Source organism: Medicago truncatula, chromosome 3 (assembly GCF_003473485.1).
Source record: "Medicago truncatula cultivar Jemalong A17 chromosome 3, MtrunA17r5.0-ANR, whole genome shotgun sequence".
Classification (NCBI taxonomy): Eukaryota; Viridiplantae; Streptophyta; class Magnoliopsida; order Fabales; family Fabaceae; genus Medicago; species Medicago truncatula.
Window position 1 is genome coordinate 57571666 of NC_053044.1, and position 16397 is coordinate 57588062.

Consider the following 16397-nt stretch of genomic DNA (forward strand, 5'->3'; position numbering starts at 1 on the left):
TTGAACTTCAGTATCAAGTTGAACTTGTTCAACTTGATCATCATCTTCAATTATTGTGGGAATTGTGTGACTGGAACTCTTCTCTTTCTTAGTCCAATCCCATGCTTCATTTTCACAGATTTTTACATCTCTACTAATCACTATAGAATGATTCAGAGGATGATACAATCTGTATGCACCTGTCTCATGATAGCCAACCAGTATCATAGGTTCACTCTTATCCCCCAACTTCCTTCTCTTTGCATCAGGGATATGCATATAGCACAATGAACCAAACACTCTTAAGTGTTTTGCTGACTGCTTGCATCCTAACCAAATTTCTTCAGGAATTTGATTAAGTTTCTTAGTGGGACATCTGTTTAAGATGTATGCTGCAGTTCTTACTGCTTCTCCCCAAAATGTATTAGGCATCTTCTTCATCTTTAGCATACTTCTGGTCATGTCAAGCAGGCTTCTATTCCTTCTTTCAGCCAAACCATTGTGTTGTGGAGTATAAAGAGCAGTGACTTCATGTACAATGCCATTGTCTTCACAAAACTTCTCAAACACCTTTGAGGTATACTCTCCACCACCATCAGTTCTTAAAATCTTAATGGATTTACCACTCTGTTTTTCAACTAAGATTTTAAACTTCTGGAACATATCAAATGCTTCACTTTTGGCCTTGATCAAATATAACCAGAGTTTTCTGCTAAACTCATCAACAAAACTGATGAAATATTTGTTTCCTCCTAATGAAGGAACCTCTAAAGGACCACACACATCTGAATATACAACATTAAGCAGCTCCTTTGATCTACTTGCTGAACTTGAACTGAATGCACTTCTTGGTTGCTTTCCCAACAAGCAAGTACCACAGACTGTGTTAGGTATCTCAATTTTAGGAACTCCCAGAATCATTTCTTTATCAACCAATTGATTAAGACCTCTAAAATTGAGATGACCAAATCTATAGTGCCATAACCAACTATCTTCATCTTTTACCATAGCAGATAAACAGTTCAGTTCTACAGCTTTCATATTGGTCTGAAAAGTTCTATTCTTTGCAAGAGGAGTTTTCAAAACTAACCTTTGATGATTATCAAACAACTTAAAGGTGTTGTCCTTCATAGTAACTGAGTATCCTTTCTGAATGAACTGACCTACACTCAGCAAATTGCACTGCATTCCAGGAACATAGAGAACTTCTTCAATTATTGCCACTTTCCCATTCTTTCCTTCAATAGCAATATTCCCCATTCCTTCTGCAACCAAGACTCTATGATCTGCAAGCTTCACCTTTGTATTTCTTCCAGGATCCACTTTTCTTAACCATGTCTTGTTTCCTGTCATGTGATTAGAACAACCAGTATCTAAGAACCAACTTTCTGAATTGCAGCTCTCATTACTAGTTGTTGTAACCATCATGAATAATGATTCAGAATCTGAATCATCTTGTGCAATTTTGGCTTCCTCTTCATCATTTTTTGATTGCTTTCCTTTACCAGACCAGCATTCAGAGGCATAGTGTCCAAATTTCTCACATTTGAAACACTGAATCTTCTTCTTATCAACTTTCTTCTTTTGATTAGAATTTCCTTCCTTTGAAGATTCACCTTTATCAGATCCATTGTTCTTGCCTTTAGACCAGTTTCCTCCCTTAGAGTTTTTCTTCCCTTTCTTGAAGTTCTTCCTATCATAATCATCCTTCTTGATAGTTTGAACTTGCAGGGCTTGTTGAATTGATCTTTCATTGCTTCTTTCTGAAACCATCAATTCATGAGCTTCTAATGAACTCTGCAACTCCTCAATCTTCAATGTCTTAACATCTTTTGATTCCTGAATTGCCACCACAATGAAATCAAACCTTGAAGATAGGGTCCTCATAATCTTTTCAACTATCTGTTGATCAGTGATAGCTTCACTACAAGCCTTCATCTGATTCACAAGATTGATGAGTTTAGAGATGTACTCAGAAATCTTTTGATCATCTTCCATTTGCATCAGCTCAAATTTCCTTCTCAGAGATTGAAGCTTAATCAACTTCACTTTATCATCACCTTCATGATACTTTGAAAGAATGTCCCATGCTTCCTTTGAACTCAGTGATTTTGAGATTCTTTCAAAGTTTCCTTCATCAAGACTTTGTTGAATCAAGAACAGAGCCTTGCAATCTTTTTTCTTCAATTCCTTATGTGCGTTCCTTTGCACCTCAGTAGCATTCGCAGCTAATTCATGTACACCATCCTGCACAATTTCCAACAGGTCTTGTGCTCCAAACAGATTCTTCATCACCGCACTCCATCTTTCCCAATTGCGTGCTTCAAGAATTGGAAGATGTGTGTTGAAACTGCTGCTACCATTCATGGTGATTCCTTCAGCGTTTCTTTCTACAAATTGCGTGATTGAAGATCTTGATTACCCCTTAGAACGAAACCAAAGGCTCTAGATGCCAATTTGATAGCGCAGAAAATCAGAAGCGGAAGCTTTGTTCAGAAGCAGTTGTTCAGAAGCACTGTTCAGAAGCACTGTTCAGAAGCAGTTCAGAAGCACTGTTCAGAAGCAGTTCAGAAGCACTGTTCAGAAGCAGTTCAGAAGCAGTTTCTGATTCTAAGGATTTATGCGAATTAGAGAGAGAATTGAGAGAGAAGAAAATTGTGATGAAAATTGTAAATGATCTTTATTGATTCTATATCATGAATGTACAAGATAATGGTCTTATATACAAGTCTAAACGTTGCTTGAAGCACAAGCAATGTAACAAACTCTAACAACCTTATTTGCTAACCTCTAACAAACTTGTAACAAACTTCATAACAAACTAAAACAAACTTGTGATTAACCACTGATTGTGATTATCACTGAAACTAAACTTGAATTAAAACAAACTAACATGTATCAGTTTAGCAAGGTGAATTATGAAGACTAACAAGAGCATTAAAGCGTACTAAAAAAAACTAACAAAAGTATCTTGCTAACGTAATCTAAATTCTAAATATTGGTTAATGAATCGATAAAAGGAAATTGTATCTTAACAATACAAAGTTAATGTAATAAACACATCATTTTCCATACAAACTTGCCTTTTTTTATTCCTCAACCAATGTGGAACTTGTTACTTGGTAGCATTTTCTTTGTAATAAAAACATAAAACTAAAATTATCTGAAAATTATAGCAAGCAAAGCAACAAAAGAAATTAATACAAAGTAAGAACAACTAGGACACAAAACATGACATGAACCAAAATGTCAAAATATATAATTACTATAAAAAAAATATTACAAAAAAAAATCAAACTTTATGAAAAAGTTGAATAACATACCAAATCTGATGCAGCCAGTTTCAATCTATTGGAGCTAAGGCTATGTCTCAAACTGGAAGCATGCCTTGGAGGTTTACCAATTGTGGTTGGTTTAAGATTATTGAAATCTCCTAATTTGTCATCATCATTATCATTGTCTTTGTTGTAATCATCGCCTTCTAATCTTGTAATTGGAGGAGAATAATCCATATCCACATGCATAACAATCTTCTCCAAATCATACATATATTAATAATATAACTAAAAAAAGAAACAAATAAATTAATAAAAAAAAAAAAGTATGAATCTGAAGAATAATAAGTTGAAATCAAAGAGGTGAAGTTGTAAAGGAAATTATAGGAAAATAGAATAATTAGGATGAAAATTGAAGAAGAAGCAAAAATTGTTTGGAAATGGAAAGAAGGAAGATGAAGAAAGAAAAACTGCGTGTGGCGGTTCTGGGTGGGGGAATATGGACACGTGTGATGTAATAATTGGGTGTTGTGGATGGCCTTTACTGGATTGTGTCCTAACCGTTGGATCTATGGTGTAACAAGATAGATAGATAGATACTTTGATGTTGGGTTTGTTTTTGTGACGGACAACAAAAGTCAAGGGACAAGCCTCGGATTCTCACATTACACGTTTCGATTAATCATTGGATGCTACTCTTATTGTCTCAATCTTCAAGATTGCACTTGTGTTATGTTGATACTCCAATCTTACGCATAGTATACACCTTTGGTCAGTGTTACAAACAAAAATCCATTTTACATTCACTTTGATAAAATCAATATGGATATTAATAAGTGTTGGTTGTATTTATGTAAAAGTGAGTTGAACTATAAATTTATTTGTAAAAATTAATTATAGAATAAAAAACTACAGATCTTAAAATAATTCTTTATGCATTTGAAATAATATTAATAACAAACTGAAGACTAATGCTTACTCTAATTTCTCTTTCAATATAAGATGAAAAAAAATGAAGATAGAAAGTAATGAAGAAGTAAATTTCGGTGACGTTTAGGATACAAAGTGATACTTCTTGTGTATCATACAAAAAACAATTGTTACCTGCAGTAGACAGTTGCAACGGTAATATATAATTAACATTTCACCCAGAATCTTTTTAATATTATATCATGGGCTACCCCAAAACTTTTTGTTATTATGTTAAAGATTTTATCCCCTTTGAATGAATTAATGAAACCTGCACACATGAGAAAGGAGACTGAATCGGAAGCACAGAAAGTTTGAAGTCTTGAATTGAGTGAGTTCATCATTGTTCATTATACAACCTGCTAGTAATTTTTATTTAATTTTATCAAAAAAAGTAATTTTTATTTAATATTTAATGTTAAATATGCTCATCCCTTTTATCATCTTTCTCCTCCATCTCTTTTTCTCAGACCCCCCTAACCACAAGCCCAGAAAAGACCGGCTCACAATCACACAACATCATGCATCATCAATCCTCAAACCACCACCACCACCACCACCACAGAGACCACACTCTAAGACAAAGGTGCAGTCAGATCTGCCACACATAGTCGGTCTTACCAGATTTAATTTCCGCTGCAGTGATCTTTTCAGCGGTGAGCACGTTGCTCCGATCGCTATAGCTTACAATTACAAAGTCGCTAGCAGAGAAGATGGTTAACTTCTTAATCTGAATTTCTCATGATTAATCGAAAAAGTATAATAATAAAGCACAAAATAAAAAACATTTGACCATTATACAAGGATGATAACATTCTGTTCTAATTATGTTCTAATAATGTTAAAAAAAAAAACATTATGTTCTAATTCTGAAGAATAATGGTGACATCTTTACTTGTATATTCATATACTAATTCCTTTTTCATAATTAATACTTTTTCATACTTTCTTTTACATTAAAAAAATTAATACCTATAAATTGGTATTCAATAAAATTTTATAAACTTTTTTCCGGTAATTATTTTTATTTTTAGTATTCAATATCATTTTTTCTTATTAGTAAAAAAAAAATCATTTTCTCTTATGTAAGTTTTTTATTAAAAAATAAAAATAAATGCATCAGTGCAATTCTATTATTGTTGGACATCATATTTGCAAATACCAATACTTATACATCAAACCTATTAAACAAGTATCCATTCTTCAATCTTAGCCATTGAATTATTTAATAATATATCAATGATAAAAAACACCTTTTTGTATGGTACACAAAAAGTTTCACTTGTGATGCTTGTTGTTAACAAAACCCATTTAATTTACTATTGTGTATTGGACAAGATGATGAGAACGGAGTTGATAACTTTTTATAATTAAAGAAAAGAATAGTAGGAAAGTAAAGTTGAAAGAAGGTGACGTCACGTGGTTCCGATGTGTAAAAGTACAAAACTAGTTACCGTGTGTGTGAAGAAGTTGAGATTAGAGTTGGGTGGGTGATGAATGATATAATATTACAGACAGACAGTGTTGAACGTGAACCACACTCCCATTCCCAGGTGTTGTTTGTTCTCATTCTCAACACCAAATACCATTTTTCACTCTTCAGACCAACCGACATAATAACACTTGGTATTGGTTAAGCAACTTTGTTTTTTCCTCTTTACACACAACACAACACACCACAACCTTTTCTTTTTCCCCTCCCCCTGTTTAAGATAGATAGATACTCTTAATTATTAGATTTAGATAGATAGATAGATAGATAGATGTTGCTTGTCTTCTTCAAGTTTTCCATTTTCTCATTACTAAACTAATGCATGCTGCATACTTATCTATTTCATTATATATCATTGACCTTTGTTTAACTAATTTAGTTTACTATTTTTAGATATGAATTTTTATTATTACTGGCTGTGGCTGGTGTTTCTGTTTATGCTCCCCTATTTGGAACAAGTTTATTCAAATTCAAGACCCTCTTTTGTAAATATTGGTGCTATCTTCACCTTTGATTCTTCCATTGGTAAAGTTGCTAAACTTGCCATGGAACAAGCCGTTAAAGATGTCAACTCCAATTCCTCCATTCTTCATTCCACTCAACTTGTTCTTCATATGCAAACTTCCAATTGCAGCGGTTTCGATGGCATGATTCAAGGTATCCTATTCCTGCCTTTAATTCATATTACATTAAATATTTGTATTATACTAGTTATGAATAGAAAATCAATTGATTGAACAAAGATTTGTGAACCTATTGTATTGTATTCATTGCAGCTTTGCGGTTCATGGAGACGGATGTAATTGCTATATTAGGTCCACAATCTTCTGTAGTTTCCCACATAGTAGCCCATGTTGCAAACGAGCTTCGTGTTCCTATGTTGTCATTTGCAGCTACAGACCCTACACTCTCATCGTTGCAGTTTCCTTTCTTTGTCAGGACAACACTCAGTGATTTGTACCAAATGACTGCAGTTGCTGAAATCATTGATTTTTATGGATGGAAAGAAGTTATTACCATTTATGTGGATGATGATTATGGACGAAATGGTGTGTCTGCGTTAGATGACGCGTTGGCAGAGAGGCGTTGTAGAATATCTTACAAAGTAGGAATCAAATCAGGACCTGATGTTGATAGGGGTGAAATCACCAATTTGCTTGTGAATGTGGCAATGATGCAGTCTCGAATTATTGTTGTCCATGCACATTCTAATTCTGGATTTATGATCTTCAAAGTGGCCCATTATCTTGGAATGATGCAGGAGGGTTATGTGTGGATAGCCACTGACTGGCTTTCCACTGTTCTAGATTCAACTTCTCTTCCTTTGGAGACAATGGATACTCTACAGGGTGCACTTGTTTTGCGCCAGCATACGCCTGATACTGATAGGAAAAAAATGTTTACCTCAAAGTGGAATAACTTAACTGGTGGTTCCTTGGGATTAAATTCTTATGGCCTGCATGCTTATGATACTGTTTGGCTGGTTGCACAAGCAATTGATAACTTTTTCAGTCAGGGTGGTGTTGTGTCATGTACCAATTACACAAGTTTGCATAGTGATAAAGCTGGTGGTCTTAACCTTGATGCAATGAGCATATTTGACAATGGAACTCTTCTGTTGAACAATATATTGCGGAGTAATTTTGTTGGATTATCAGGTCCAATAAAACTTGATTCAGAAAGATCTCTTTTTCGTCCTGCCTATGACATCATTAATGTTGTTGGAAATGGTGTTCGTCGAGTTGGCTACTGGTCTAACTATTCTGGTCTGTCAATTGTATCTCCTGAGACGTTGTATGCTAACCCACCTAATAGGTCAAGTGCAAACCAGCACCTTCACACTGTGATATGGCCTGGAGAAACAACATCCAGGCCCCGTGGATGGGTTTTCCCAAACAATGGCAAACAACTGAGAATTGGTGTGCCTATAAGAGCCAGTTACCGTGAATTTGTGTCACCAGTGAAGGGAACTGATTTGTTTAAAGGGTTCTGTGTTGATGTATTTGTGGCAGCTGTAAACTTGTTACCATATGCTGTTCCTTACCGATTTGTGCCATTCGGAGATGGCCACAAAAATCCAAGCTACACAGAATTTGTCAACAAAATAACCACTGGTGTAAGTACTGCCTTATAAACCTGATCCTCTATGTATGCTAACAAATATGATTTAGCTTCATTATTTTATCCCAACTGGCTAATTCTTTCATTTATACCGAACAGTATTTTGATGGCGCTGTAGGTGACATTGCCATTGTCACAAATCGGACAAGGATTGTAGATTTTACACAGCCATATGCTGCATCTGGACTTGTTGTGGTTGCTCCTTTTAAGAAGATCAATTCCGGCGGATGGTCTTTCCTGCAGCCGTTCACTCCTTTTATGTGGATTGTGACTGCTTGTTTCTTCTTTTTTGTTGGGATAGTTGTATGGATTCTGGAACACAGGGTAAATGATGAGTTCAGGGGTTCACCTAAACAACAATTTGTAACCATATTATGGTCAGTTATTTATTTGAGAGAATCTTACTGTCATGCTTTGCTAAATAGTTGTATACTTTTGTATATGCTATGGTATAAACGAGACTACTACTACACTACTACTAATAAGTAGCTTCAGCTGCTGTCCATGCAATGGAAAGCATAGGCATAACCTATATGTTTCTTATATCACGTTTATTAGATTTTCATGCCATTATGCTTGTCAATAGGATGTAAAAAGCATTTAAGAATTTGCAGTTTCAATTTACCATTTTTTGGGGCAGTTGCAGCCTGCAGTATATGATTTGTCTTCATTTTGAATACGGTGGTTTCAGTTGTTTCTGATCCATCTATTTTTACCATGCATGCAGGTTTAGCCTGTCAACTCTATTTTTTTCCCACAGTAAGTGATACTCCAGTTAATTTTGTTAGTTGAAATTTAAACAGACATAACGGAGCACTTTATCGTTTTTTTTTTTTCCGTTACTTCTGCAGGAGAGAACACAATGAGTACTCTTGGCCGCGGTGTAGTACTCATATGGTTGTTTGTGGTTTTGATAATTAATTCCAGCTACACTGCTAGTTTAACATCCATACTCACGGTGCAGCAGTTATCTTCACGTATCAGTGGCATTGAAAGCTTAAAAGCTAGTGATGAACCAATAGGGTTTCAAGTGGGTTCATTTGCTGAACATTACTTGACTGAAGATATTGGAATATCCAGATCTAGACTTGTTCCTCTTGGATCTCCAGAAGAATATGCCAAGGCACTCCAGCTTGGTCCTAATAAAGGAGGTGTTGCTGCTATTGTTGATGAACGGCCTTATGTCGAAATATTCTTATCAACCCAATGCACATTCAGGATTGTAGGTCAGGAGTTCACCAGAAGTGGCTGGGGGTTTGTGAGTATCTATCTACCTTTTAAATAAATAATCAATGGGAAAAAGAAAATAGATATTTAAATGTGCTGCAAACAACTGTGAATATTGAGTCTTTCAAAATTTTTTTTTTTTTTTTTTATGGGAAAAGTGAATCACTATTTGGTTGGGCACGATTGAACACAAACATCCTCATTTACTTGCTTTTTTAAGTGATGTTCTAAGGAATGGAGGGATTTAATTTGATAATCTATTTGATTACGTGAAGAGAAGGAGAGGGAAAATAATTTTCTCCACGTTTGGTTCATCATGAGACGGGAGAGATTTTAAAACTAATGAATTTTTATACTCTTTTAACATTTCATGTTATATTTTATTATAGGTATAGTCTGTAAAAGGATTTTAGTTAATGTGTTTAAAATGCTATTAAGTTTAAAACCACCTGTCCACCCTTTCAAATCCCGCCAACATTGGAGGGAAGGCAAAATTGAGTTAGGTCTATTGCTTGTTGTTCTCTTTAATATGGTAATATATGCATGTACCTAACTCATCCTTTAATGTATTCAGTATCATTTTCCATAAGACTCGTTTTGTTTTTATTCTGTGATTAGACTATCTTTCAAATATCTTGAATGGGAAAACTGAATCATCTATGACATCAACTGCATATTTCCTTGCTTTTGTGTTCTTTGTCTCCACTTCACTTTGCTTACCATTGTGGGTTGTTAATATATGTGTCTGACTTATTCATCATCCAAAATTTGTGTTGTCAGTGTTATAATCACAACACTCATTGTTTAGATAATCATCTTATGACAGGCATTCCCTCGAGACTCCCCTTTGGCGGTGGATTTGTCAACTGCCATCCTACAACTTTCTGAAACTGGGGATCTGCAACGGATTCATGATAAGTGGATGACGCGAAGCACCTGTAGTTTAGATAATACTGAAATTGAATCAGATCGTCTTCAGCTCAAAAGTTTCTGGGGTCTCTTCATCATTTGCGGGGCGGCTTGCTTTATTGCTCTCGTCATATATTTTTTGCAGATTATGTTACTGGTACGACATTCCACTCCTCCCGAATCTCCTTCTAATGTTGGCCCACTTCAAAGATTTCTTTCACTCATCGACGAGAAGAAAGGTCCATCGAGGAGTGAAAGAAGAAAGAGGAATGGAGATGAAATATCACCTGAAGATCAACTGGGAAGGCAACCGAAGAGGATACAAAGAGTAATGGCAGCATAGTTCAATTCAAATCAAACAATTGACCCTTTGATGTTGTTGAATATTTATTGATTTTAGCCGTTGTGCTATTTTTGTACAAATCCCAAATTTTAGAGCATTGTAAATGATTCTAGTGATAACATTACTCTTACACGATATATATCTGGAAGTTTGTTAGGGAACGTTACTCATTTACAAGAAAAACAATTGGGAGTTATCTCCAAGTACATGTTAGTACTTGTATTACATTCAATACATACACCATTAAAAGTCAAGGGATCCTCTTAATGATTGTGATTTCTTCTAGCTGTATATTATATTATCAGCTCCTTCCATTGTAGTAGTAGTAGATTATATCTTTGAGAACTATATGGTAAATGGTAATTTCATTCATTTTGTTGTCTGAATTAGCATGTGTAGAGTTATTGATTTATAATTAATATCGTTTGTTTAAAATTAACAGTACATGCTAATTAATATTGTTCCATATGGTGGATTAGTTAGTTTTATTTATTGCTATGCCAGTTTATGGAGTTACATCATGATGTAATGTTAGTTACACAGTCCAAAAATGAATGGTGTTAACATGAAAATGATTGATGCTTGGTATCCGAGTCAAAACACTTGGTATGAACAACGGATTAGGAAAGAACTATTTTTCCTATTTCCCTCCTTTTGAATTACTAATTTTGTGTTATTGAGAATTGTGAAATCGTATATCAGATATCAGAACTGCATTGTTATTATCAATATATATAATGATACTTATGAATCGTTGTTACACCAAAACTCATTATTGACCATAGACAAATTTAACTTGGTATCAATCCCTCAGACATCACAAAACACATTGTATGTCTGAACATTTTGTTCTTTTTTCTCATATGAATGATATCATACGTAAATAAACAAATGGCTTGATTGTAGAGGTAATAATCAAGTTAGAAAATGATTTTCCTCTATTCAAAAACTTTGCATTCATCAGTAGACGGGTTTGTCTCACAGAAGTCCTCCAATGGATCTCCACTCCCTGCTTGAGGGGTGCCTGGCCATTTGTTTGCTACTAGATGTGCCAAATCCACCACTCTTTGACTGAAATCACCAACATTTTAACTATCAGTAACATGATCTATATCTCTATATTAGAAGTACACAAAAAGTCAACAACTCCAGCAGCAATTTTCATCATTTGAGGTCTGTTTGGATCGACTTATTCGAACTTTTCTATTAAAATAAACACTTAATATATTGTGTGTGAGAACTTGTAGAAACAGCTTATGACATGTCCATAAGTTGTTTTTAGCTTATTTATATAAGCTCTCCATAATAGCTTATGAAAACAGACTTTATATTTTAATTTATTATGAGCCCAAACGATGGATTCAATAAGTTCTTGCCAATAACCACGCCCGCTGAATAGAAACATTAAACTAAAAGCCCATACAAAATGGGCACCTAAGAAAAAAAGACCATATGCAGATAATGAGGAACCATAAGACTGAATTACCTGGGACATAAGCATTTTGTGATAAGCGATTAATTAAGTTGTTTATCCTAAAAAGATGCATGGATGTTCTATTTGTATATACTGGAATGGAAAATAAAATTAAAAAAATAGTGATATGACATGAAACTTCATTTATATGGATAGTAATCTAACCTGTAACCCCATTCATTGTCATACCAAGCAACCACCTTGACCATATCATCTCCCATGACCATAGTCAAGGAAGAGTCAATAGTTGAAGAAACATCGGTGCAGCGGAAGTCAACAGACACAAGTGGAACATCACAGACATCCAAAACACCTTTCAGTGGTCCCTCAGCTGCCTTTCTGAATGCTGCATTGACATCTTCGGCTGAAATACCCTTCTTCGCAACATTCACCACAAGGTCAACAACTGAAACATTAGGTGTTGGCACACGAAGGGCGATTCCGTTGAGCTTTCCCTTGAGCTGTGGCAGCACTAGAGAGACAGCCTTGGCTGCTCCTGTGCTGGTGGGGACAATGTTCAGTGCTGCAGCCCTGGCTCTTCTCAAGTCTCTGTGTGAAGCATCCAGAAGCCTCTGCACAAACACAACTTTTAGACTTTGTTTGACTTGATTTGTTTTGGCACTAAAAATCACTTTAAAATTAAAAATAAGAGCTTTAGAAATAAAGCTCAAGTTGTTTGATAATTTTATTTTATTTTTTTAGCTAAAAGATATTTTTTAAGAGAATAATAGAATTTGGGTTAAATAATAATAAAACAGATCAAATTATCAAAGTTCTCCCACTTGAAAAGTTACTCATATATAGTTTCTATATATAAAAGAATAAAAAGATAAGCTTTTTAACAACACTGTTTGACCTATCTTCTTTTAAGTAAGTCAGACCAAGCCGAGCCTTGTTGTAACTTCTTATCCATTTTCAGTTGGATGATCGACTAGGAAGCTATTGGAAATAAATATTGGACCACACATACGTAAAACAAGTTTTCAATTCCAACAAACATATGATGTTTGATAATATACCTGGTCTCCTGTGTAGGAATGTGTGGTTGTCATGGTTCCCTTAACAATTCCTGGAAATATAGACCAAAGATGATTAAGTGGCTTTGAGCTAGGAATCAAATGTTGCTGTTACAATACTAGCTATCAGTATGATGAGTATCAGAATATTTGCTTACCGAATTCTTCATCCAGGATCTTCACAAAGGGAGCAAGACAGTTTGTGGTGCAAGAAGCATTGCTGTACATTAAGAAACATAAGAACGAATATGAATAATCAATCAAAACACAACACTATCTTGTATTGACATTCTCAGCTGTGATACCCTTGTTCTCAACCTCAACATCCGCAACGAGGTCAACAACTTAAATATTAAGCCTTACCTTATGATGTCGGCTACTTCATGGCCGTAGTCTTGCTCATTTACTCCAACAACATAAGTTGGAATATCAGCACCCTTTGCAGGAGCTGTGATGATAACTTTCTTGGCACCTGCTTGGATGTGTTTTCCGGCTCCAGGACCATCCACAAACACTCCAGTTCCCTGAACAAAAATTCATTAACTTTAAAAAAATTCTCTCGAGTACATTCAGAAAATTTTTCTTTTTGTATTTTTCATAAAACAGTACTATGTTGATTTTTAAGAAATGAACCAATCATATGCTTGTATTTTCATTTTGTGGCCTACGATTGATGGTTTGAATTTACCTCAATAACAATGTCAATTCCAAGCTCAGCCCAAGGAAGCTTAAGAGGATCCCTGCTAGAGACAACCAGGATGGGCTTACCATCAACTGTAATAGTCTCATTATTTAGTATTTTCACATCTGCTTTAAATGTTCCAAGCATAGAATCATATTTCAACAAGTGTGAAGCCTGAATATGTGAAACAAGAGGATGTCACTATTACTATACCATTCAATTCAGTGAAACTAATTAGTTTGTAGTACCAAAGCAAACTAAGTCAAAACAATTATAGGAGCAATGGCATTTGAAAACCTACATTCTTGACACCACCACTGTCATTGACAACAATTACTTCAAGTGGTGAGTCCTTTCGACCGTGCCAACATCTCAGGAAATTTCTACCAATGCGTCCAAAACCATTGATTGCTACCTTTAACTTAGCAACAGTCTCTCCCCTCACAGCAGTTGATCCAATGGCCTGATTATAATTTGCAAACCATAAGCAAATTGAATTTATTTAGCTCCAGTCCAGTAACCAAAGATGTTATTTAATTGTAATATTACTTAATGATCTTTAAGGGATTTAAAAGAATGGATTTAAAAGGAGACATTTAACTACAATTTTGTTGTTGCTTCCATGCAAATATGTTATGGTACCAACGTTTTCTGGATGAAGGGTATCTAAGTATGATAATTTATGTAAATATATTTAGCTACAAAGAAGATATTTAGAGCTAATCTATGTAGCAAAAATATGCAATACCGACGATTCAGATTACAGGTGTGTCTAGGGTCCAAAACGTGCCAGTGTTTGACATTGACACACAAGTGATTACATTCAATTATTTCATTTTCCAAACTATTACCATTGTCGACAATTCAGTGTAGTATTTGGTGTTTGTGTCAGTGCTTCATAGGAGCTAATACATCTATGTGACATATAAAAGAAGGAAGGAATTGCTCATGATCCAATGAGATATATAAAACATGTAACTAGAAAATAACCTTGGTTGCGAGTTGAGCAGCTACAACATCAGAAAAAGAAGACTCTCTAGCATTACTGGCATAGGTAATGCATGAAGTTGATTTTAGTCCACTGAATTCAGCCACCTCAAGTCTCTGCACAAGCAAAGTAAAGTGAAGTATAAGACACTTTTAATTAAAATATGAAACAAAGCAATCATGAAGGACACAACTTTAGAGAGAGTGAAACCTTTGAGGCACATTGAGTTGGGAAAGAGTGGGAGGCCTTTGATGGAAACCTTGTGCTTGTAGGGATTCTTGTAGAAGCTAAAGCTGCATGAGTGGCCATAGCTATAGATGCAACCAAGCTGAAAAACAACTCTTTGCTGAGTGTTTATTATATTCACAATGAAAATTCTGGTTGATGAATGAGTGGTTAATATCTTGAGAAAAAGAAAATTATGGTTGCTGGGGGAGTAATGGAATGAGTGGTGAATAATTTGTAAGAATATCTACAAGATAAGATAATGTTTGGACATCCATGTATTCTGATCATTGGACTTTTTATTTTGAACCACATACATATAAATACATATAAGTATAAAACAGTGTGAAAGAAGGGAAAGATATGATGAGTGAGTTTAAATAAAAACTATTAAATTGTTTTTTATTTTAGGGTTAAATATGTTTTTAGTCCCTATAAATATACCAACTTTTCGTTTTAGTCCCTCTAAAATTTTCCTTCAACTTTTAGTCCTTATAAAATTTTCAATCACTACTTTTGATCCTATTTTTAAGTTAATTTTTGTATTTTTAAATGAAATTGTGCAGAAATGTTAAGAATATTGTAAAAAAAATTCCCAAAAAAAACTATAATTTTTTAGCAAAACACAAATTAAATATGAATTTTTGACCTTCAAAAATATAAAAATTCATATTAAATTCATGTTTTGTTAAAAAATTCTAAATTTTTTTGGGAGAGATTCTTATAATATTATGAATTTTTCTGGAAAATTTCATTAAAAAATATTAATTCTATATATGAGTTTACTTTAAAAGAGGGACCAAAAGTGAAGATGAACAAATTTTAAGGACTAAAAGTTGAAGGAAAATTTTAGATGGACTAAAACGAAAAGTTAGTATATTTATAGGGACTAAAAACATATTTAACCCTTTATTTTATTTTTAAAATCAACAATACAAGTGAAATTTTATTAATTTAATCTTAGATAATGAATTCTTATACACCTTGTATAACCAACACCAATGAATTCATTTCAGCATTGGTTGGGTTGTTTTTGGTCACTTGTAGTACCAAAATTATCCGTAGGATCATTACACTTAAAAAATAGTGTATTTTTAAAATGTTAAAAAAATATATAAATATAAAATAACCTGTAATTTTTTAATTGTTCCCAAGGACGTGTCCATTTGTATTTTGATTAAAAAAATCCAAATTACATGAAATTGTAAAATTATAAGATATTTATAATAGGATTTAATAATTAATACGCAATTTCATTTAAAAATACAAAAATACACTAAAATTATAAAATTATTACATTGTTTAATCATATTTTCCTATTACATTGTTTTGATATATTCGCTTTTAAAATATTTTTACAATTATTTATTTGATGAGATGTGATTGAATGAAAGGGTAATTATGTTTTAGGTCCTTATAAATAGGCGCGTTTCCAACATTAGTTCCTACTTAAATTTTATTAAATTTTTGGTCCACAACGTTTTTTTCGTTAGCAAAATAGGTCATCGCTGTTAATTGTTGGTGATTAAGCAAACGGTGAAGCACACATGGATGCCACACCTGACTTTTTTATTTTTTGTTAAATATATTTTTAATCCCTATAAAATTAAGGTATTTTAAGTTTTTATTCCTTACAAAAATATTATGCACTCAGTATTAGTCCCTGCTCAATTCAACTATTAAAATTAAACAAATTT

The 16397-nt window shown here is 33.9% G+C and overlaps 2 protein-coding genes across 2 annotated transcripts; one reads left to right on the forward strand and one right to left on the reverse strand.

The window, feature by feature from the left end:
- Positions 1 to 5625: 5625 nt before the first annotated feature.
- LOC11418212 (glutamate receptor 3.3) lies at positions 5626 to 10591 on the forward strand. Its single transcript, XM_013606857.3, has 7 exons — positions 5626 to 5849; positions 6109 to 6372; positions 6492 to 7831; positions 7936 to 8213; positions 8564 to 8595; positions 8688 to 9094; positions 9890 to 10591. The coding sequence occupies exons 1-7, from the start codon at positions 5717 to 5719 to the stop codon at positions 10313 to 10315; spliced, it is 2880 nt and encodes a 959-aa protein (XP_013462311.2). The 5' UTR covers positions 5626 to 5716; the 3' UTR covers positions 10316 to 10591.
- A 422-nt stretch (positions 10592 to 11013) lies between these two features.
- Positions 11014 to 14965, reverse strand: LOC11428156 (glyceraldehyde-3-phosphate dehydrogenase B, chloroplastic). The gene is made up of 9 exons (XM_003603803.4): positions 14686 to 14965; positions 14478 to 14591; positions 13789 to 13950; positions 13494 to 13661; positions 13169 to 13329; positions 12964 to 13025; positions 12809 to 12858; positions 11955 to 12361; positions 11014 to 11386 (listed from the first exon to the last, which is right to left on the reverse strand). Exons 1-9 carry the CDS (start codon positions 14782 to 14784, stop codon positions 11254 to 11256), a joined length of 1356 nt encoding a protein of 451 aa, XP_003603851.1. The 5' UTR covers positions 14785 to 14965; the 3' UTR covers positions 11014 to 11253.
- Positions 14966 to 16397: the final 1432 nt, after the last annotated feature.

Excerpts from the sequence above, each read along its gene's own strand:
- LOC11418212 (XM_013606857.3), top strand. The coding sequence starts at position 5,717 with ATGAATGATATAATATTACAGACAGACAGTGTTGAACGTGAACCACAC. Across the intron at positions 5,850-6,108 it reads AACCGACATAATAACACTTG|ATATGAATTTTTATTATTAC; the intron begins GTATTGGTTAAG and ends TACTATTTTTAG. Across the intron at positions 7,832-7,935 it reads TCAACAAAATAACCACTGGT|TATTTTGATGGCGCTGTAGG; the intron begins GTAAGTACTGCC and ends TATACCGAACAG.
- LOC11428156 (XM_003603803.4), bottom strand. The coding sequence starts at position 14,784 with ATGGCCACTCATGCAGCTTTAGCTTCTACAAGAATCCCTACAAGCACA. Across the intron at positions 12,859-12,963 it reads GATCCTGGATGAAGAATTCG|GAATTGTTAAGGGAACCATG; the intron begins GTAAGCAAATAT and ends CTATATTTCCAG. Across the intron at positions 12,362-12,808 it reads ATTCCTACACAGGAGACCAG|AGGCTTCTGGATGCTTCACA; the intron begins GTATATTATCAA and ends GTGTTTGTGCAG.